Source organism: Meles meles, chromosome 7 (genome assembly GCF_922984935.1).
Source record: "Meles meles chromosome 7, mMelMel3.1 paternal haplotype, whole genome shotgun sequence".
Lineage (NCBI taxonomy): Eukaryota > Metazoa > Chordata > Mammalia > Carnivora > Mustelidae > Meles > Meles meles.
In genome coordinates, this window is record NC_060072.1 from 145,475,843 (window position 1) to 145,498,033 (window position 22,191).

Sequence of the window (22,191 nt, forward strand, 5' to 3'; positions counted from 1 at the left end):
GTGGTTCTCAAACACGTTGGTCTTGGGACCCCTTTACACTACTAAACATGACAGGTTCCAAAGGAGGTTTGTTTACGTGAGTCTTATCTGTTACTATTTATCACATAAGAAATTTAAGCCAAGAAATTCTAGAATGCTTTTTGTTTTTTATCGTTTTGTTAGTCACCATACCGTAGTAGATCACTAGTTTTTAGTATAGTGTTCCATGTTTCATTGTGTGTGTATAACATCCAGTAGTCATTATAACATGTGACCTGCTTAATACCCATTACCAGGTACCTCATCCCCCTCCCCTCTGAAACCCTCAGATTGTTTCCTGGAGTCCATAATTTCTCGTGGTTCATCTCCCCCTCCAATTTCCCCTTTGGTTTTCCCTTCCTTCTCCTAATGTCCTCTGTGCTATTCCTTATGTTCCACATATGAGTGAAACCATATGATAACTGCGTTTCTCTACTTGACTTCTTTCACTCAGCATAATTCCCCTCAGTTCCATCCATGTTGACGCAAATGGGAGGTATTCATCTTTTCTGATGGCTGCATAATATTCCGTTGTACATATGGACCATATCTTCTTTAGCCATTTCTCTGCTGAAGGGCATCTCGGCTACTTCCACAGTTTGGCTATTGTGGACACTGTTGCTCTGAACACTGGGGTGCATGTGACCCCTCTTTTCACTACATCTGTATCTTTGAGGTAAACACCCAGTAGCGCAATTACAGGGTCATAGGGAAAAACTCCATTTTTAATTTCTTGAGGAGTCTCCACACTGTTCTCCAAAGTGGCTGCACTAACTTGCATTCCCACCAACAGTGGAAGAGGGTTCCCTCTTCTCCACATCCTCTCCAACACACGTTGTTTCCTGTTTTGCTAATTTTGGCCGTTCTAACTGGTGTCAGGTGGTATCTCAATGTGGTTTTAATTTGAATCTCCCTGATGGCTAGTGATGATGAGCATTCTTTCATGAGTCTGTTAGCCATTTGTATGTCTTCCCTGGAGAAGTGTCTTCTTCCTGTCTTCTGCCCATTTTTTGACTTATTTGTTTTTTGGGTGTTGAGTGTGAGAAGTTCTTTACAGATCTCGGGTATCAGCCCTTTATCTGTAGTGTCATTTGCGACTACCTTCTCCCTATAAAACAGGTGCATCTTGCTTGGGTCGTGGTTAATACTTTGGCGTCTGTACATTCCCTCAACCACCCCTCAATAGATTGACTAAGAGGAAGAACCCCCAACAAAGAAAACAATCAGAGACGAGGCCCCTGACACAGACCTAAGGGATATGGATATAAGCAAGATGTAAGAGGTAGACTTTAGAGTAGCAATTATGAAGCTGATCTCTAGACTTGAGAAAAGTATTAGTGACACACAGAGTCTCTAAGGGCAGAAATGAGATCAAATCAGGCTGAACTTAAAAACGGTATCAAGGAAATGCAGTCTAAACTAGACACTGCCAGGGTAAAGGAGGCAGAAGAAGAAATTAGTGAGACAGAAGATGACAGAAAAGAAGGAAACTGAGGAGGCATGGGAAAAACAGCGTAAAGCCCAAGAGGTCAGACTGAGAGAGATAAATGATGCCATGAAACATTCCAATGTCTGAATTACTGGGATCCCTGAGGGGGTGGAGAGAGAGAGAGAGAGAGAGAGGTCTGGAAGATACAGTTGAGCAAATCATGGCTGAGAACTTCCCTATCTGGGGAAGGAAACAAGCATTCGTGTCCAAGAGGCAGAGAGGACCCCTCCCAAGATCAATGACAACAGACCGACGCCCTGACATATAATAGGACAACTTGCAAATCTTAGAACTAAAATGCTTATTCTTCTTAATAACAATTAAACCTATCACATGTTAATGTTTTTATCAAAAACAACTGTATTTTCAGGAAAAAAAACTTGGAAGAGTAACATTGTTTTCATGTCTGGCGTAATGGAAGACAACTGCTTCTGCGTTCAGTCTGTGGTGACAACACATGTCCCGTGGCCTCTAGAAAACTCCCCCAAGCGCTCGTCCAAGCACTGAATGAGAAGGGCGGACGACATGCTGATGTCCTACACAGCACAGAGCACGGCAGCCAAGGTCTTAACAGGACTCATAAACCCAGCTGCAACTCTCTACTGAGGCTTCTCTCATGTGCCCTTCAACCTGTCTGGCTCTCCTCCTTCTGGGAGGTGGAGCTGAGGCTCGCCCCCAACAAACCCTTTCCTTGCGGCCTAAACTTGATCGTACTCGATGTCTCGGTCTTCGCTGTGCACGGGGCAGACGAGCTCAGTTCGGCTTCGGTTCCGGTGAGCCAGCCAGGGGCTCCTTCCTGAGGGCTTGTCGTCAGTCCCAGCCAGCGGCCCCACGAGTCCAAGCAGCTGCCTGGGCTCTCTGTCCTAGGGTCTGTCCCTGGAGCCCCTGTCTGCTTGGGTGCAGCCAACCTTCGGGGCTTAATTTAACTCCTGAGGCAGGAAACAGTTTGAGGTTCGATTGGGGCAGATGTCTCTTGGTGAGTACCTAGCTGATGGCACAAGAGCTCGTTTCTTCCTCCTGTTCAGCTGCCTCTTAGCCTCCTTTCTTGCTTCAGAAAAGAATGGCAAGGAAGCAGTTTGGTTCAGTCAGTGGAGCCCTGACTTTTACCGAGGAACTAGAAACAAGGAAGCTGTTTAGTTCAGTCCGTGAAGCAACCCCCACCCCCCCCCCCCAACTCCCCGCCCTGACTTCCAGGGAGGAACCAATGGTCACAGAGTCACTCTTGGCTTAGTTTGGTTTGTCTGTTGCTACAGCTTTTGATATCTTTGAATAAAACCAGACACGTTCTACTTGGAAACTGGGAAATGACACTTTGATTCTCCAAAACTGGGCAATCACTTTTGGCAACACTGCTTGGCCACAACAGTCATTAGACTCTGGACAGAAATGACCAACTAACAAATCCATAAATTAGACAATACCATCTTGCAACTGGGTTTTGTAAAAGGGAGATCTTTGGAAGTTGGGCCTTTAAGATTTTGTTTGCATCTTGTTTGTGTGGTTTGCTAAAGTTAATTTATAAAAGAGCTCTAGTTTAAAGGCAAGAACTTGTAAAAACTGGGCATTCCAAAACTCAGAAAGATAGGGCGCCTGGGTGGTTCAGTTGGTTAAGCATCTTCTTTGGCTCAGGTCATGATCCCGGGGTCCTGGGATTGAGCCCCTCTACCCACCCACCACTTGTGATCTCTCACTCATGCTGTCTCACAAATACATAAAATCTTTTATAAAGATTTTACAATTTTATCTTTTAGAAAGATAAAGTTCAGAAAGATAGAAATCCGAATGTTTACATTCCTGTGACCTTGGAAAATACTTGGAATTAAAGCTAATTTAAGGCTGTTGGTTTACTAGAAATAAGGGAACCACGTCTGTAAAGCTGTAGAAGTTTTGTGAGAAGGGAATCTTCGGAAAGGAGTTTTCTGCGCGGTCAGGACTAAGATTACAAAAACTTAGTATATAAAGAGTCTATCAGGGAACGACTGACGCGTGGGGAAGGGAAGGGAGTGGAAGCGCGCAGGATCAGACTCGAGTTGAACAGTGACTCGGTATCAACAGGAACCTCCGCTGGTTCTCTGCGGAGTTCCAAAGTTGGATTACCCTTCAGGGCATCCTACACGGGGGCAAGAGTCCTGGTTTGTGACCATGTGCGTCAAGGGCATGCCCTTGGCAAGGCAGCTGTCTTCGGTCAAGGCAATCCCTGATGGTCCCGCGAGCCAGGACCATGGGCAGCGCTCCTGCCGCAGGGAGTCCCTCATTCTTTTTTTTTTTTTTTTAAATTTTATTTATTTGACAGAGAGAGATCATAAGTAGGCAGAGAGGCAGACAGAGAGAGTGAGAGGGAAGCAGGCTCACCGCTGAGCAGAGAGCCCGATGTGGGACTCGATCCCAGGACCCTGAGATCATGACCCGAGCCGAAGGCAGCAGCTTAAACCACTGAGCCACCCAGGCGCCCCGGAGTCCCTCATTCTTGATGAAGACTTTCAACTAAGGCGAAGAGTGCGTTCCAACAGATTCTTGCTTGAACCATCCCTGGTTCTCTGCTTCCTCTTCCAGATTTAAGGCTATGACTCAGAGAAATTTGGTAAAATATTCCTTTGGAAACAAATATGGAACACTTACCTTCTTCTCCCGATCTGATCCCTCCAGAATTCAGAAACTCCGACTATTCTTATTTTTATAGAAATGTATGTATTTGCATAAGTTTGGTGAGAATCTGGTCTTGTACAGAACACAACTGGGAACAGTGGTTATATTACCAAGGCTTTGACAGGAATGTCCTATTTGAGGGACATGTGCATAGGCTCAGATATGACCAGACAGTTTCAAGGAACTAAGGATGACTTTATGGAACCAACGAAACCCCTTGGAAAAATCGGTCTGTTACCTTGTTTACAGGGTTCCCAGCAGCCTTACCAGAGGAAAAAAGAATGTCACCTCCCAGCACGTGCAGGAACCTCAAGATATTTCGGGGACCTCGAAGATAGGAATTCACTGAAATCTATAGTATTGTAGGTATTGTCTGATGCCAAGTGTTTTGTTTGTCTTCTTAGCCTCAAGAGGCTGTTAGAAGTTCAGTGTGAAATTCCTTATGAAAAGTTCCAGCACAGCAAATTTATCCAAAAAGGGGAGGGCAATTACTATTCTTGCCATGCTTATGTGAACAATCAGGCCAACTTTGTTAAAACTGGCCTTATTTTACGAACAAATGAGTCTTCATTTGGCTACCTTTGAAAATGAGGGCGATTTTAGAAAAACTGTTCCAGTAACACACCTTCGTGGGTGTTAGATTCTAGTTTTAGTTAGATTCTGAATTAACAGTCTCTGAGTGATCAGTTTGCCTGTTCAGCCGGACTGCAGCCGTGCTGGCCGCTCTGGCCCTTGGAAGGGGCTCTGCTTAAGGCCCCGTGCTATAACTAGGATCTTTAAGATGCGGACGGATTCCCACTGGGCAAATGAATCATTTCACAGTCTAGCAGTTTCTGAAAGCTAAAAATAAACAAACAAACCACATCTTTAAAACCCCAAACATCATGGGAAAAATAAGTTTTCCTTTACTTTACTCAGGCATTGGTGCAGTGAGAGGACAGTGCCCCAGCCATTGAGATGACCAGCCACCTGGCCCAAGGCACGATTATACAGCACGTGTCAAAGTGGCAAACTCCCCCAGTCCCCAAAACCCTGCTGGTGGATCCAAAACTGCCTAACAGCTTCCCTCCTAGACTCTGAAGTCCATGAGGCCAGGGTTTGTGTGACTTGTCTAGTCACCTGTACTCCCCAGCACTAACTACAGTGCTAGGCACGGCCCTGGGGCTGCCAACGGAGTGAACAGTCAATCAATCAAGCCACCTCCACTCTTCCCTGACGTCCTGGGGGTCCGCTAGTCCCACAGGTGTGAAGACAGGAGCTGCTGGGAAACACCATCGTCCAGGGAACTGCCAAGGGGCTCACGTCATAGTCAAGTGCGAGCAGGAGGACCCACATAGCCGCGGCAAACGTTATCCCAAGGAAGGAAAACAAAACCTACCCCAAAGCTTCACTTGAACCCCCAGGCTTCAGGAACCCAAAGGCACCTGAACCACTATGTCTGCATCCCTTCCTTAAACGTTTCCAGGCTGCTTTGGTCCTCACTAGCTGTCAGGTCCCCAGCTCCTAAGTCCTCACCCATGACCTCCTGGGGGCGATCCTATCCTCTCCCCGTTGCACAGAGGAGGGCACAAGAGTTGAGAAAGGAGGTCACTTCCGCAAACGTTTGAGAGATGGACCACAGCCGATATGGGGCTCCAACCTGGGTCCAAGTCCAGAACCTGTGCTCTCCCACCACCAAGCAACAGTGAGGCTCCCTCTCTCTCCCGCGATCTGCAGACACAAAGCTCCAGGACCAGGAGGCACATGACAGAGCTTCGCCACGAGAGCTGCCGAATGAAGACGTGCCACGACCATGCACGCCACGACCCGCACGTCTTCCTCAGGTGCCAGTCCCCTCCCCCATACCTCCTCCTGGAGCCGAATGTCTCGACGACCAGTAACCTCGAGACTAGTAACCAGCTCAGAGGACCCCCAGCCCACACTCTCCCAATGCACCGACAGTTACCCCGTCAGGCTACCCGGACCCTTCCCTAACCCCCTCCTCTCGGTGCAGGTACAGCCCTGTGCCAGCTCCCCAGATGAGGACACGGAAGCACAGAGTGATGAGTGACCTGTCCACAGAGCGTCCGGCCAGGAGAACTGAGCTGTGCTCCGAGGACCACCTGGGCCTCCGGAATCGGGCCTGGCCCAGCCCCAGGCCGGGACGGGGGCCGCTCTCATCCAGGGACAAACCCTTCCCGAGCGCCAACAATGTGCTAGGCGCCATGCTAAGGATACGCCTGTGCCACGTGGATTAAGACTCTCGGATTCTGGGAGGCAAGAAGCTGTCTCAGAAACCACATGACTTCACGGACACTGCAGTTAACACTTCCTCAAAACTTAAGGAAACAAAGGAACCAAAAGGCTTCTGGGGATTCGCTAGATGTTCTAAGGAGGTGAGAGAGAAGGAGGCTGCCTGACATGCTCCTGGGTCACAAACACCACAGTGGCTTCTCACTCTAGGTCGCAGGAACAATGCTTCCTTTTGTTCGAAAGCCTCAGCATGCAGGGCTGTCCCGCTCATGTGTTTTCACGTTCTCTACTTCATTATCCTATTCCCCTGCCCCACAGCCTTCAACACCCCACAGCCTTCCTCTCCGAGCAGAGCAGGGGCTTGGCCCCTTCCAAAGAAGATGTCTCCAAACAGAGGCCTCGGCCGTGATAAAAAGCAGAAGTATTTCCTCTCACGCAAGGGCGTTAGGACCCAAACTTCAGCTCACACGGACGGGCCATGTTTCCGGGGCTCCCTCGGGGCCCTTCTGGGAGCAATGGATGTTTTCCAACCCAGCCTCAGCAAGGGGGAAGTATGTCTCTCGACTCCATATCCTTTACTACGTGGGGGAAATTCGTGTTCCCCACAAAATGTAGGTGATCACCAACTGACGAGCTTCCGACTAGCTTTAAAAAAGCCTTTCCGATGCTTCTGTGTAACTGGTGGGCTGGGACTCTTGGGTAGACAATCTCTCTGGAAAACCTGGCAGCATCTAGAAAGATCACGTACCCATTTATCCTCTACCTAGAAACTGAGATTCTAGGATGTATTCCCCAGGATGCACTGGTGAATCAGAAAACGATTTGTGCCTTGTGATGCCTCGTGGCATTACTCCTCAAGGCAGAAGACTGGACAGAGCCCAGTGGCCATCAGCGAGGGGCTACACCAGCCATGATACACAGACCAAGTGACGACTCCACAGCGGTCCCAAGGGATGAGAGAGAGCTGCACGCGCGAGTAACAGTGAGTGATCTCCGCGCCATTTCCCAGAGACAAAGCGAGGTTCAGAACACTAGCTAGGGAATGTCACCTTTCACGAAAAAGAATAGGAAAATTCATACGTATTTGCTGATACTTGTAAAAAGAAATACCGAAGGATACACTGAGCGCAAATTTTTAAAAAATAGCTATCAATGGTGCAGGGAGAGAGTCTGAAGGGGACAAAGACAGAATGAGATACAAAGTTCTGACATTGAAAACATAAATGTCTTATATATTCAAAAAAGATAAATAAGTCACAAAGAAGCAAAGCAATCCCTGTAGAGACAGTAAACAAACAGATCTATATTCTTGTAACTACACTGGCAGATCTAACCACAGAGGAAAAAGAACTGACTTCAAGAGCCCTCAGAACATGGTATTCGTACAACACGTCCTTAGTGGAATATGGAGAGACCGGGCTGTCAGGAAATCTCAAGTTACACTCAGTACTCTGCTTCCAGGAATACTGGTACTACTCTGTAACTACTTCTTCAGTAGGAGAGTGTGAGTAAAGTAAAGTAAAGAGAGTAAGTACCGTTAGGAACTGAGATCTACACAACCAGGTAAGAAAGCAAATCTAGCACGTGGCGCATTCCGTAGCACACTCACCCCAACACGAGCGCATTAGAAGGAAGGAGGGGTTCTTACACTGCTCTCTATTAAGTAACTTAGGAGATTTCACAACCCCGAATTCTGTTTGGAACCTGACTTAAACAAAACAACTCAAAAAAGCCATTTTTGAGATAATCACAAAAGTACGAATACGGACTGGGTAGCAGAGGCCACATGGAACTATTACAAATTTTATAACGTAACAGCACTGTAATCATGGGGGTACACTTTTTTTTTAAGAGATATATATTCCGACTGTATATAGGTATGATTTGTACGTAGTAATTCAATTTATTACTTTCTTGACTTTCAAATATCTCAGAATTTTCCTAAGTTAGAAAAAATCCCACCGAGCCTGCACTGTGAAGCGGAATCCGGCTCCGCAATACTTCAGCTACAAGTCACCAACGTGGCAGCTCGGTTCTGGGATGAATACAACCCCCGGAGCAGCACCAAGTCTAGAGAAAACCACCCTCCAGGTTCTAAAAAGATACTTGCAGTCAAAGTTTATACAAAACTCATGTAATCTCTACCTAGAGATTATTCGTAAATAAAAATTATAGTTGACCCTCCCAACAATTTTGAAATGCATGGGTCTACTTAAACATGGATTTTTTTTTTTATAGTGCAATGCTGTAAATGTATTTTCTCTTCCTTATGATTTTCCCTTTCTAGCTGACTTTATCATAAGAATACCATATAGAATATATCCAACATACGGAACACACGTTAATCGACTATTTATGCTATCCGTGAGGCTTCTGGTCAACAGTCAGCTACTAGTTAAGTTTTAGGGGAGTCAAGAGCTACCAGCTGTCAACGGTGAGGGGTATGGGTGGGGGTGGGTGTGGTTCCGTGCCCCTCACCCCCTGATGTTCAACGGTCAACTGTATTTCTACTTCCCCCGCCCTGGGGTCCTAGCTCAGAGATTAAGAACAGCCGTTCTTATCTCTAAACCATGGGGCCAAGTCCAGACCAGCCCCTGCTGTTGTCAGTAAAGTTTTATTGGGACACAGCCACACTCACGCATTAACCACTTGCCTGCGGCTGCTCTCGCACTCTTGGGGCAGAGTTAAGCCAATGCACCAGAGGCCATATGGCCTGCAACAGAGACCTAACATGTTTACTGTCTGGCCCTTTCAAGAAAAAGCGTGCAAAGCTCTGCTCTAAGTCCTCCCTGGAAACCGCTGGGTGACCCAGGTGCCAGTAAGGACACAACCCAAGCAAGGGGCTCTGGCCCTGGGATCTGACACACAAGCCATCGCCCGTGGTGAGGCCCCAGTAAAGCAAAGCTTCCTGGCGAAACATGCAGCTGATATCAAATTCCAGAAACAATCTCATGGCCAGATGGGCCTGTCTAAGAGAAGCTCAGAAGAAAAAAGTGCTACCAACACGCAAGAGAGCCAGTCTCATGCAAGAAGCTTTTGCTTTGGGACGGGTCCTGGAGTACTGGTCCACAAAGTTTCCCCCTGGGAGGCTCTCACACCACCTTCCTCAAACATGGGAAGAGAAATCCTGTGTGCTGCCTCGTTCATCATCCAGCTCTGCGCCTGGAATGGAGGCTGGGGGAGGGCAGGCGTTCTCTGGTCACCATGTCACCTCCGGGGCCTAGAAACGGGCGCGGCACATACTTAAGAAAAAGGCGCTGTTCCGTTCCGAGCATCAGGGTTCTACGTCATCACCACTGAACAACGCTAGGACTTCTAGACCACGTACTAAAAACTGATTACTGCCCCACACCACCGGCCCGCCCCAAGGCGCAAAGCTGTCGGCGTTCACGGCTCAGACTCCAGTTCCCAATGTTCCCACCTCCGAAGAGCATGAAATACGGCACTTTGGCTGCACAGTCTTTTCTGTTCTCGAGACAACAAAGGAAGAAAGAGTATTTACATAACTTTTACACTGAAGTTTTTGGCTTAAGTATTTTTGGTTCAGGGAAAGATGGGCCAAGTAGCCACTGTGAGCTCAGACTTCTGTTCTCGTTTCCAACAAAACTGAAAAGACTAACCGGCTTACACCCCGACCTGTGAAGGGCAGAAGAGGACTGGATACAGGGGTGGAGCAGGTTGGTTTGTAGGGGATAAAGAGTGAGCGCCGACATGCTCCTGTATCTTAGCCCTTGACCAGAGGCCTGGTGCCTGAATATTCCTTCTCCCCTCCCCAAGGACATTTTCCTTAGAAGAAGTCTGTTGGCGGTAGCAGCAGTTGCCGCTTCAAAATGAACTAGGGAAGGGGAGGGAGGGGGCGCAGACACAGAAAACATTCTTGCTGGTGTCTCCCCAAGAGTGTTCAGCACAAAGTGAGAAAGGGAGAAACAAAGAAAGACATGAACAGTGGAGATTTTAAAAAAAAACTTGTAAAACTGAATCAGGAAAGAATTAAGAGAACCCGCATTTTTGTCTCTTTGATTACAACGCTTCCTGCAGCAGCCATGAGCCCCAAGAGAAGCCCTTCTCTGCCAGCCCGGGATCCTGAACCAAAGGCCTTCCCAGGTCACAGACTGATCCCTTATTCAAACCCAGTGAACTCTGAATGTTGCTGAAGTAACGTGTGCTACTGATTCCTCTTACCCCAGCTAAAGTCAGAATGTTCTCCAAGGATTTGGTCATGATGAGACGCTTCTTGGCGCGGGTTACTGCAACATACAGTAAGTTCCATTCATCCTCAGAAAACGACTCTACAGAAAGTGAAGGGAAGAAAGGTGTCAGCTCAGAGCCTGCTGATAAAATGTGTGTTCTCCTCTACACGTTCACTACCGCTCCCCGCCCCCGCCTCCCCCAAGGAAAACCATCAAGACCCGCTCTGCTCGCTGTATACACAAACTCTTCCTACAAACACCAACTCCAAAAACATACAAAACCCAACAGACTAGTGGCACGAAATACTGAGTTTTAACCTTTGCTGCGACTGGTAAATCCCAGGAGCCCGTTCACAGGTCGTTTAATATCTGGGAGGTTCTCAATCATGCCCCCAGATCTCCTCATGACAGCTGTGTGGGAATGACGGGGACACTGAGGCTCACAGAGGCCAAGTCACAGGGACACACGGGCTGAGGCTGAGCAAGGGCCCAGGAGCAGAACCCAAGGCTACTTGTCTCCAAAGCTCACGTCCTTCCCTTTTCCTGACAGTCTCTGTCTCTCTCTCTCTCTGGAAATGTTTTGGGTTGTCATATGACAAACAGAGAAGAAACACACATCCCTCTACTGTGTCCTGGCAGCCTGGCCCCTGACAGTCACCACACCCAGCATGGCAGTGATGAACGTGGCCCCGAGCCGCTCGTCGGTGACCATGCTAAAAGCCACCAGACTGTGCACTTTAAATGGGCAGATTTTATGATATGTGAATCAGGCCCTGATAAAGCGGTAATAAAACAAAATATAAAAATATATAAACATGCAATGGCCAGCAAGGAAAAAAAAAGCGTAGTAATATGTTAAATAAACTTTTTTCCTCCAATATGGAGCCGCTGTTGCCTCGGGCCACTCTGCTGCCCCACTCTGCTCTAACTTAGCTTCAGCACCACGTCTCTCTGCGTTAGGAATACACTCATCAGAGACCAGGAGTCTGTCCCATTTCTACTCACAGCCTGCCGGTGTAGGCTACACCCCAAATTCTGAGTCCACAGTCGGCAGAATGTTTGTTTGTTTGCAGAAAAACCTTACATGGTTTAATTCTAAGATTCAAAACCAAAATGACTGCACAGATGCTCAGAACATAACAACTTGCCTCGAGTATAAACTTACATAAAAGCAAACAAATGATACAAAGTGCTTACTTTTTTATGATTCCTGGCCTCTTTAAGTAAAAAGGAGATTTAATTTTAAAAAACTACACTCTGGGGTGGGGGGGGCACCTGGATGGCTCAGTGGGTTTAAGCCTCTGCCTTCGGCTCAGGTCATGATCTCAGGGTCCAGGGATCGAGCCCCGCATCGGGCTCTCTGCTCAACAGGGAGCCTGCTTCCCCCACCACCCCCTGCCTACTTGTGATCTCTGTCTGTCAAATAAATAAAATCTTTTTAAAAATTAATTAATTAATTAATTAATATTTAAAAAACTACACTTTGGGGACGCCTGGGTGGCTCAGTCGGTTAAACGTCCGACTCTTAATTTCAGTTCAGGTCACAATCTCAGGGTCTTGGGGTCGAGCCCTGAGTCAGGGGCCGTGCTCAGCGGGGAGTCTGTGGAGATTCTGGCCCTTCGCCCCTCCCCCCCACATGTGCCCGCGCACTCCCTGTCTGTCTGTCTGTCTCTCTCAGATGAATAAATAAAGTCTGAACAGCAACACCGCCACTGCGGGGAGCAGGCGAATTGTGTCAAAGCTCCTGTGAGGCCGGGCAGCCAGCATCTGGTGAAAAACCCAGGGCTGAGAGCTGGAACAGGACCGCCGCGCCCGCAGCCTGGGAGGGGCGGACGCAGAAGACTCGCTTTCCTCAAACACACAGTGTGACGATAAAACACTGGGAGCTAGGAGCTGTCTTTCTTTTCCCTCTAGAAGGGTCCTGCCAAGAGGCCAGCACACCCAGCAGAAAGTAGGCGACAAGGGGAGCCCCGCGGGCAGGCGGCGCGTGCACGTGTCTCACCGACTCGGAAGTGGGGCAGCTGCGCGAGGTTGTGCCTGGCACATGGCACTTTCACGAAATCATCCAGCACGTGCACGGTGTCAAACTCCAAGCCTTTGGCCTTGTGCACGGTGCCCAAAATGTACTCTGTGTTCAAAAGAGAGCGCGGTTAGGTGGGGGCGGGCAGGGCAGGGAAGGAGAGGGAGGAGGAAAGCGAGCTCTTCCCGCCACGCTCCAAAAAGCAACGGCGCTGCCAGGACCCTTCCTCGCCCACGTGTTGCACTGGGGACAGTGGGGTGGGGGGTACGGAGACAGGGAACGACAGGAGAAAAGAAAAAGAGAGGGAGAGAAGAATGAAAAGACGGGGAAGGAGCAACTTCAGCGCAGACGGGCCACTACCTGGGAAGCTCGTTCCAGAGCTGGCGGGGACTGGCCCAGCCCTGCGGTCTGCAGGCAAAGGGACGGGGCCACGGGAGGCCTGAGCCACTTGCCCGCAGTCCCACCCGGGGCAGACCCCAAGACAGAACTGAAGGCCCGTAAGGAAGAGCGCCAGTTCCGCTCCCCGTCCCCCAGGCTCTGAGGTGGGGGTGCCGCAGAGCCCCGCTGGCCGTCCCCGGAGACCCCCAGGAAGAGGACCGTCGGACCGCCCTCCCGCCGAGACATGAGGAACCCCTGTCCTCCTCACCTGCGAAGTCCAGGTCTTCTATGTGGCACCTCTCAATCCTTCGCACGAGGTCTGGGATCCTGGTGTTGTACTTCTCGACGACTGCAATCTTGGCTTCCAGCTCCTTGTCCTCGGCCGCCGTCACGTACCTCTTGAAACCGCTAAAGCCTTCTTTGTGCACCCATCTTCTGATGAACCTGTCCTTAATAACGAGGTTCTCTGAGGAGAACACACACTCGGGTTAACACGACAGGCCAGGCTAAGCCACGCGGCAGCAGCTCCACATTCCTAGCCAAGAGCAGCACAGACCCCGGGGGATCCAGGTTCTAGTCCCAACTGCATCACTAACCTGCTGTGTGACCCTGGGCAAGTCAGAAAGGACCCCGCCTCCAAACTCAGGATCGAGGGCCCGACCCTCGACCGCCTTACCTACTCCATAGGGACGGGAAACAGTGCAGTGCGGAAAAGAACTACGCTGCAGATGTTAGAAATGACCGTCTGGGCCCGTGCAGAGGTTCTGGCGGGTAAAGGTGCCCAGGCAGACAAAAGATGGTGAGGGAAGACAGCCTAACAGACCGACAATAGGAAGAAATGCAGACTCCTGAGAGAAGGGTCTGGAAAGAGCTCTCAGGACCTCTGTGATAGGCGGCCTCGAGCATCTCACCCTTGACGGGCAGAGAGCCGCACTGGCGCCCCCTCCTCCAGGAGGAAGTAAGATCGCTGACGCAGGGCAAGCCCGAGCCCTCTCCCATCCCTGTCACCGGCCGCTTCCATCCACTGTGCCGGCCAGGAGGCTACTCACGTTTCTTCCGTTCTTCCTCCGGCTGAAGAAGGATCCAGATATCAATGATTCTGTCCAATCCAAATGATTTAATCCCCTGAAAAAGTTTTTTGGTGGGATTTTTGGTTTTTTGTTGTTTTCCATTTTGTTTTGTTACTGTTGTTTTAACAAAACAAAGTAAAGCAAACGTAGAGATGGGATTCTGAAATGAGGTGTTTTCGTGGAAACAGACCTCAATCACACCCAAAGCACACAGTGGGCAACCACGAAAGCACTAGCCACCACGCAGCCTGAGCGCTCAGGAGCCTCGGACACTAACTCTCAGCTGCTACCCAAACTCTTCTTCCGCTTAAACATTTCTTTTCTTTTTAATTTATTTATTTGACAGACAGCACCAGTGAGCAGAGAGGCAGGCAGAGAGAGAGGGGAAGCAGGCTCCCTGCTGAGCAGAGAGCCCGATGCAGGGCTCGATCCCAGGACTCTGAGATCATGACCTGAGCCGAAGGCAGAGGCTTAACCCACTGAGCCACCCAGGCACCCCTCTTCCTCTGTTTAAAAAAAAAAAGGCAGGGGCGCCTGGGTGGCTCGGTGGGTTAACGACTCTGCCTTAGGCTCAGGTCATGATCCCAGAGTCCTGGGATCGAGCCCCGCATCAGGCTCTCTGCCTACTTGTGATCGCTATATGTCAAATAAATAAATAAAATCTTTAAAAATAAATAAATAAATAAATATAAAAATAAAAGGCGGGGGGCGGCAAGAACCCAATGCATGCTGCTTTCTTGTCCGAAAGGGGCAACTGAAACCATCCACCTTCCAGAAACGGAAAGATGGCCACGATGGAGGCCATGAGGACACCTGAACACTACATGCGGCATGTGATACTTAGTGCTATGTCCCTGGTGGAAAGGACTACGCTAGAAAATGTCTACAGATCCAGACTGTTGTATGTTCTGGAAGGTTAGCTCCTGCAGGAGGGGCCCCGCCTGGATCACAGTGTAGCCCCTTCTACCCAGAAGCACGCGTGAGCACGGCCCAGGACCACAGCGTCACACTCCAAGGATTTGTCCTCATTTGGGGAAGGGACACGTAAACCGTTAACATAAGACAGAGACCAAAATGAGCCCACACGTGTTAGTGTTGGAAAGCAGAAGTGATCCTGAGTGTGGACACATGCTTCAGATGACACGTGGGCGGGACGGAGGGACAATTGCCTACTGTCTGCCATGCCCGGCGCGGGCCATACCCCAAGAGCGCTATCTTCTTACAACGACAAAGGTCCCCGAATTACACCACAGTCACTACATGGAATACTGCAGTCATTACGCAGTGAAAGGGAAGATGCTTACGTGTTGAGTAAAAAATGCCCAAGTGTGTGTGTGCCCTGTGACTGCAATGATGTAGAAATGTGTGTCTGTTAAGAACAAAGACATAAACAGCAAAAGGGAAAATTATTATCTGAAATCCCGAGATTAAGGGTGATTTTTTTCCCTTTTCATTTCCAGAACTTCGGGAACCTGGCTGCATAATCTTTATCAGTAAGAAAAAGAAAACTCCGACCGCCTTCTGATTACGATGCTCTGGCTGTGTTCACTGAGTGCCCACACAGAGCTAGCCCTCAGAACCCCCTGGTTTTCAGAGAAGGGGTGACTGTCTTTGGGGCATGTCGCTTTGCTCTGAAGAGTTGGACGTGTCATCCACGTGTCACCTCCTAACTGCCCCGTGGACCAGGTAGAGGAAAGGCATTATTTTTGTCTTAGAGATGGAGAGAATGAGGCACATGGAAGTTGTGACTTGCCACAAGCCACACCAAGTTAGTGACAGAAGCAAGGCTAGAACCCAGGTGTGCTCACCCGCCACGGGAGCAGCTCCCTCGTTCCTGCGCCAACAAGCCCCACACACCACCCTCGCGGGAGAGCCCAAGAGGAGAAGGGCGCTAGCGCTTTTGAAGAGTGGAAGAAGGATCCTCAGTCCTCACTGGGTCTTTGTAGGGACGTTGGGCTATAACATCAGCAGAACGGCTGGGGCAACGCCTTCGGGCACGGAGCAGATGGCGCCCCAGACCCCAAATGCGTGCTTGCGTCACAACCCGAATGAAGCCGACTATTGTCACTGGCTAGGTCTGTGTCTGTGCGGGAAGCAGCTGACAGAAACGCGCTCTTACCCCGATCAGATGGATCCTCGCTGGGACTTCCCCTTCCGTCACCCGCACAGCCTCGTCAAACACGTTGGCATTGGTCCGGGACAACAGGGCTACCTGGCCCTCGGCATCACCCCTAATGCCACCTTTTGGGAGAGAGCGAAACTCTGTGGCAAATCCAAATAAACAGGAAAACTAATTTTGGAACAAATAAATGAAGAGGAACTGAAAGTCTTACTCTGATGGTTTCCTCCAACCAAAGTCTTTTTCCTCACTCGCTTGCAGACATCCAAGATGGTAGCTCCCACGTACGCTATTTCCACACCAAATCGGAAACTCTGTGGGAAAACGACAAAACAAACGGAGTCAACAACCCCTCCCTGAAGCAGGTTAGCACGTTTCTGCCCCTGCGACGTCCTGGCCTCGCCAAACCCCACTGCTGATCCCTGACTCACCCTGTCTGGGAATGGGATTCGCCAAGTCCCCACTGTAAACCTGCTCACAATCAAATGACCACTGACTCGACTCCTAAGCTTTCGGAACTGCAGCTGCCATCCCGGAACCTTCGGGATATCTACCTTCCTTTACCCCTTACCCCCAGATCCCAACTTGGGCAATTCTCCCCCCGCGGGACCTAGACTGGTTTTCTCACCACTGCTACCAGCCCAGCTCAGCAACCCCAACTCCACGCCTCACCCACTCAGTCTCTCCCTCCCACTGCCAGATGCGTCTCTACGCCTCTGTCCGACGGCTCTTTCCCACAAACTTTCATGGGGCCGCACCCTCGCTATAAGACAGGAAGAGCAGCACAGGGGGGAAAAGATGAGGCATGCACTCCGAACAGGCCTCACCGCCCGGACAGCCTCGTTTCCTCTCCTGCCCCAAGACCAACGGAAAACTTCTCTTATAAGCAAAGCTACCCTTCCTTCTCCAACAAACCTAATGAAAAAGTGTAAATTACACAAGGAGGGGGCTGGGCGTTTCTCCCCTCACCTCAAGAGACCTCCCTCAACATTAATTTAAAACCGCTGCCCACACAGCCAGCCCCAAGCATCCTTCCTGAACATTCTTTGCCCTCCCCCGCCTCAGCACAGGACCAAACAGTCTCCTACCCTTCACAGCATGGCCCCACACCCTACTTCTTTGATCAATGCGCTGGAAAGACACCATTTGTCTCCAAACTCATGCTACTTATTGCCCTTTCCATGCATTTATGACTTAAAGTAATAAACTAATATGAGCTTTGGTGAACATCAAAAAAACTCAGGAAAACATGAGACTTTGGATGAACAGTACTGTGTGGTTATAGGATCACTCTGAGTGAGCCGGAACCCAAAACATAAAATAAAATATCCGTAAGTCCACACTGATATAAACAAATGATTGCGTAAGTAAGTAAGTGGGAGAGAAAATAAAAATCTTCTTCACAGAGGGTTTCTCCGTAACTTATGCAGACACCCCGACAGCCTCCCACAGACAGGTACTGGAAAAGGGAGGATTGTGACAGCTTTCTCAGACAGCCAAGGACGCCCCGAGCTGTCACGCTCACAGTGGCAGACACAAGTTTTCCAAATTCTCGTTTCACTTGAAAGCAAGAATTTTATCTTTGGCAACAAACATTTGTCGGTTGTTTTCCTTGAAGTCACAGCTCACTTCCTTTGTTTTTGAGAAAATGCCAAAGACCGGAGCCTGTCAGCTGTTCCTTCACGTACCAACAGGAACGACGCCCAGGCGCAGCGGGCTGACTCCCAGCTCAATCCCAAGAGCACCCTGGGTCCGGGAGGCCACACGCTTTTGTGCGCGGATGTGCTTCCGCCACTCTGGCCGCTTGCTCACAAGGATACCAGAGACGCGCCCAAGGGACAGCAGTCCAAGCTGTCCGACTGCTGTCACCGCAGGACGTCCCGAGCGAACTGCTCTTATCCGTCTGTCTGACCCCGAGTGCATCACAGCAAGAGCGCGATGATGGCCACACCACGTGGTGCCACGGCCCCCACCCCCGGGAAGGCGTCAGCGGTGCAAATGCGAGCACGGTGACAATGGGACGCGCAGGTGTGGTGAACACAGAGTTGACTCTGCAGACCCCGAGACCCACAGAGGACCAGCGCTTAAAAGCAAGGATCTGCTACGTACTGGGCGCCTGGCACAGGGGAACCGCGGGAAAGCGAGGGTGGGGAAGCGCAAAGCTTGCTTCTACGATTCTGGGGACTCGGAAGCAGAGAGAGCTCTTACCTGTGTGAGATAGAAGACGTGCGTGTGAGGGACTGTAAACAGAGCATTGACTGCACCGCGGAAGGTATAGATCTGCTGATGTGGGTCCCCTACAAAGATTTTCCCACATGGCTGAGACAGAACTATGTTCATGATAGCTGCAACCAATAAGAGGGACAGTGAAAGAGCTGAAGGAACGCCGACTCACAGAGCACAAAGAACCCATATTTACGACCGAAAAAGATGAAAACGCTTCATGAAACGAAGCCAGGGCATGCTGGACAACGGCGTTGTCTCTCTCTGCGGCATACGCAGGCAACGCAAAGAAACGACTGTATAAGGGACAAGAGAAACCACTTCTGAGCCTAGGAATGCAGATTATTTTTAGTCCCGGATAAATGATGGAGTCTTTAAAAAAAACCACATAAGCAAATAAAAAATGAGGGAAATTATCTTCTCTAACACTGTAACTCAAAGCTCAAAAAGGACCCCAGAGAGGCACGCTATTTTCTATCAGCCACTTGAAAAACACGCACAAACTGTCCGCTCTAAGTTGACTAGCTTTTCCCACTCAGCCCGAGTCCAGGTCCCAGTCGTCTGATGGCCTATGCTTAGTCAACATTTTCAGAGTAACCGAAGCAAAACATGAACAGAAAAATAAATCTGCTTTGAGTTGGGGGGCGGGGCGATAAGGACTACTGCTGAAATCCAGAGTCGAGTAACAATGGATTTCTGTGTGACGAAATTATCATCTGTGCCTCTTCCTTACGACAAGTAAGAAAAATCAGCTCATGTCACGTGTGTGTCCTCTTCCATAATCATGGTCTTGCTTCTATGTGTTTGAGACTACTGATGTCCGGAAGAGTTTATCACCTGGGGTACAGTCCTGGGCCTCGTCCACAAAGATGGCGTCAAAAGAGGCGAGCAGAGGCTTGCTCAGCTGCCAGAGTTTCAAGTAGCCTAAAAGAGGGGAGCGGCAAGTCAGAACTCGCAGGCAGAGCAGTCACATTTAACGGAGGTCAAGAAGGGAGCACTGGCATACCATCGTGAGTCATTTGGTAAGCCTCTTCTTTGCATTCCCCCAACTTCCGCATGTTGTCCCAGAGTCGGCTGGCTTCAAGGACACCGTTCTAGAAAGCAAGTGATATGGCAAGTCACAGTTTAAGACCCTGGAAAAGACACCTCCTGAAATCACTTTCATTCTCGTGCACAGAGGTCTGAACAAAGGCACCATCACCACACGGTGAAGGGCAATCACCTCCAAGCTTCCTCCGGCTCCACGACAGCCTTAGAACAATGTCAAGTGCAGAGATGAGTAAGAAGCTGGGGCCGTACCAAGCCCAGGGACAGACCATCGCTCAAAGAGTACAAGATCTGGGGTGGGGGTGGGGAGGGCAGGGAGGGGCGGGGGAAGAGCACAAGATATGATGAGCCAGAAAGGCTGGATTAGCTCTCTCGACTCACAACTGACGACTAAGCCACACAAAGAATGGTCAATGACTGAAGACAAGAAAAATCCGCAAAGAGATTCCTTATTTTTAGATTCGACCCCAATGACAAGCTCCTATAAGCCTTGGGTAGGAGGAGCCTCATCTGTTGAATTAGGAGGACCGGCGTGCACGTTAAGTAGAAGGTCTGTGAGTCCGCGTCACAGAAAACACGCCACCTCACAGCCAGACCGACGGGCTTGCGATCCGGGAGTCCGACGTGCCGGCCGTTTGGAAGAACGAAAGACAAGCAGGACAGAGTATCACACCAGCTCCTCTCCTCCATCCTTGATCCCTGACCGGGAGGAGATTTAGATACTCACCAGCTTTTCACTCTGCTCAACCATGACTCTCTGCCCTTGGCTGTTCTTGCACCAGATCGGCACGTGATCGATAGTGAGCTCTTCGTCAGCCGAGGCGAAGAAGTTCTCTAAGGTCTTACATACGAGCTTGGCCCGTATGAATCCGCCTTTCCCTTCAGCAAGGACAGAATTGACCATGAAGGGGGTCAACTTGAAGAGATTCAATTTCTTCTTTAGTTGGTACCTGTAACACGCAGCCCAAACGAACGGTATTTGACTGTTAGCACGTGGTATTTAGGTCTCCCCCAACTCGAACCCCCTGCCCTACAGTGACACCACCTGGCCACGTTAAATGTCAAAACAGGTTCGGGGAAAACAAAAGCCAGACAGGTTGAGCAAGGTCCATGCAGGATGTGAAAGGGCTTCAGCCGGCTTTCAGGAACTCTCAGATAACAGCCCAGAAGAGGAAGTGGCTCCCGGCAGATGCCACTGCTCCACGGTGGGGACTGGACTCCAACAGGTCCCTTGAAAGGGCACCTTTCCTTCCTTCAAGGTTCCCATCCAAGGGAACGCTCAGGGCCCCAGGAGCCCTGGGCGAGTGCACGCTGCCGCGTCTTCCCCCACCTCGTCCCAGGGAAGCCCATCGGTCAGACTGGTGAGAGCCTGTGTGCCAGACCAGTCCTTCGGACTTTCTGTGCCTCAGTTCCAGAGAAATGAGAATGCCCCCCTCCGTAAGACACTACCATCTGCAAACAACGCATCTTTACAGGGTAGAAGTGTAAATCACTACGTCTTTCCATTTCCTGCCTCTAAGCGGAGCTGAAAACACTCCATAGTCCCAGCGTTGCTGTGTCTGCGTTCCTATGTAATCACGACGCTCACAACAGGAAAACCGGGAATTGGACAAAGACGGTGGCAGCACGATGCTCACTTCCGCCCGACGTGCCCATAGGCCATGGAATGAAAGGTCTTGCAGATGACGTTGCCGGGAAAGACTAGCTCAGCCTGCTTTGCGATGCTCTTGTTGAACGTCACATACAGAAACCTGCTCTGGGACCACTTTTCAGCGTACTTGACCAGCGTAGAGGTCTTCCCGGTGCCTGGGGAAGCCAAGAGGAAAGGAGGTGACCCTCTGACCAGGAAAAACTGCTCCAAAGGATGCCCTAATCAGGTCTCACCCATGCTTATCTTATCTTACCTCCTGCTAGAGACCCGACCAGTGACAGGTTCCTCAATACTGATAAAGGGCAGTGATAAGAGCAGCAATTCTAGGCCAGATTAACCTGGGCTGGGCTCGGGCTCTAGCTGAGCAGTGAAGGACCAGCTCGACCCCACTGTCCATGGGTGTGCCCCTCGGCCATGCGTGGGTAACGCTGACCTTGCAGGTCTGGCAGGATAAAGCAATGATCCAGGCATCCCGCAGAGGAACTCAGTAAGAGCAGCTACTGCTGTCCTAGGCATCAGGAATGACCAAAGGCAAGAGCGTGCAGGTGAGATTCAAGGATGCTTCTGGCCCATTCTGAGCTCTCCAGCGCGCCCTGCCTCTCCACCATGTGTTTACTCAGTTATCATTCACGGAACAAGTACTCATGAGTACCTACTCCATGCTCCGCTGTATGCTAAGCACTGGGAGTATGCTAAAAAACAAAACAAAACTATAAAGCAAGATTCCTTTACTACTATCTCCTCAGGAATACAATGCCAACGCAGTTGAAACAATTAGAACAATTAGAAACAATTAGAGAGTATAATGACAACGCAAAGACCAAAAAAAGAGAGTATGACTTTGGAAACAAAAAAATCTCACCTGTAAAAGAAGAAAAACAGCACCTCTTTCCCTCCCTAACTGGGCTACTGTGACGTCTAATGACCCAGTGTGGAAGAGTTCAGGAAATGTGTGTGTGGGCTACGCTTATTAAATAATCAGGGGCCCAACGGTTCGTACAGATGACCAGTTACAGCGAGAGTTCAGAGATTATATATCTAGGACTCTAATGGCTCAAGAAGCCTCCACCAGGTAGAAGCCGAACGGAAGGGAGTCGGACACAGCATG

At 49.8% G+C, this 22,191-nt stretch overlaps 1 protein-coding gene across 2 annotated transcripts in view; it reads right to left on the reverse strand.

Annotated features, from left to right (window-relative positions):
• The window catches only part of FBH1 (F-box DNA helicase 1), a 48,514-nt gene that overhangs the window by 2,459 nt on the left and 23,864 nt on the right, over positions 1-22,191 (reverse strand). For both annotated transcript variants that reach the window (XM_046011371.1, XM_046011370.1), the window contains 11 exons: positions 21,070-21,238; positions 20,160-20,382; positions 19,392-19,479; positions 19,223-19,309; positions 18,371-18,507; positions 16,377-16,476; positions 16,163-16,284; positions 14,023-14,098; positions 13,242-13,439; positions 12,578-12,703; positions 10,568-10,674 (listed from right to left, as the gene is read on the reverse strand). In XM_046011371.1, coding sequence (XP_045867327.1) covers positions 10,568-10,674; positions 12,578-12,703; positions 13,242-13,439; positions 14,023-14,098; positions 16,163-16,284; positions 16,377-16,476; positions 18,371-18,507; positions 19,223-19,309; positions 19,392-19,479; positions 20,160-20,382; positions 21,070-21,238 — 1,433 coding nt within the window. The remainder of the gene's footprint in view (positions 1-10,567; positions 10,675-12,577; positions 12,704-13,241; positions 13,440-14,022; positions 14,099-16,162; positions 16,285-16,376; positions 16,477-18,370; positions 18,508-19,222; positions 19,310-19,391; positions 19,480-20,159; positions 20,383-21,069; positions 21,239-22,191) is intronic.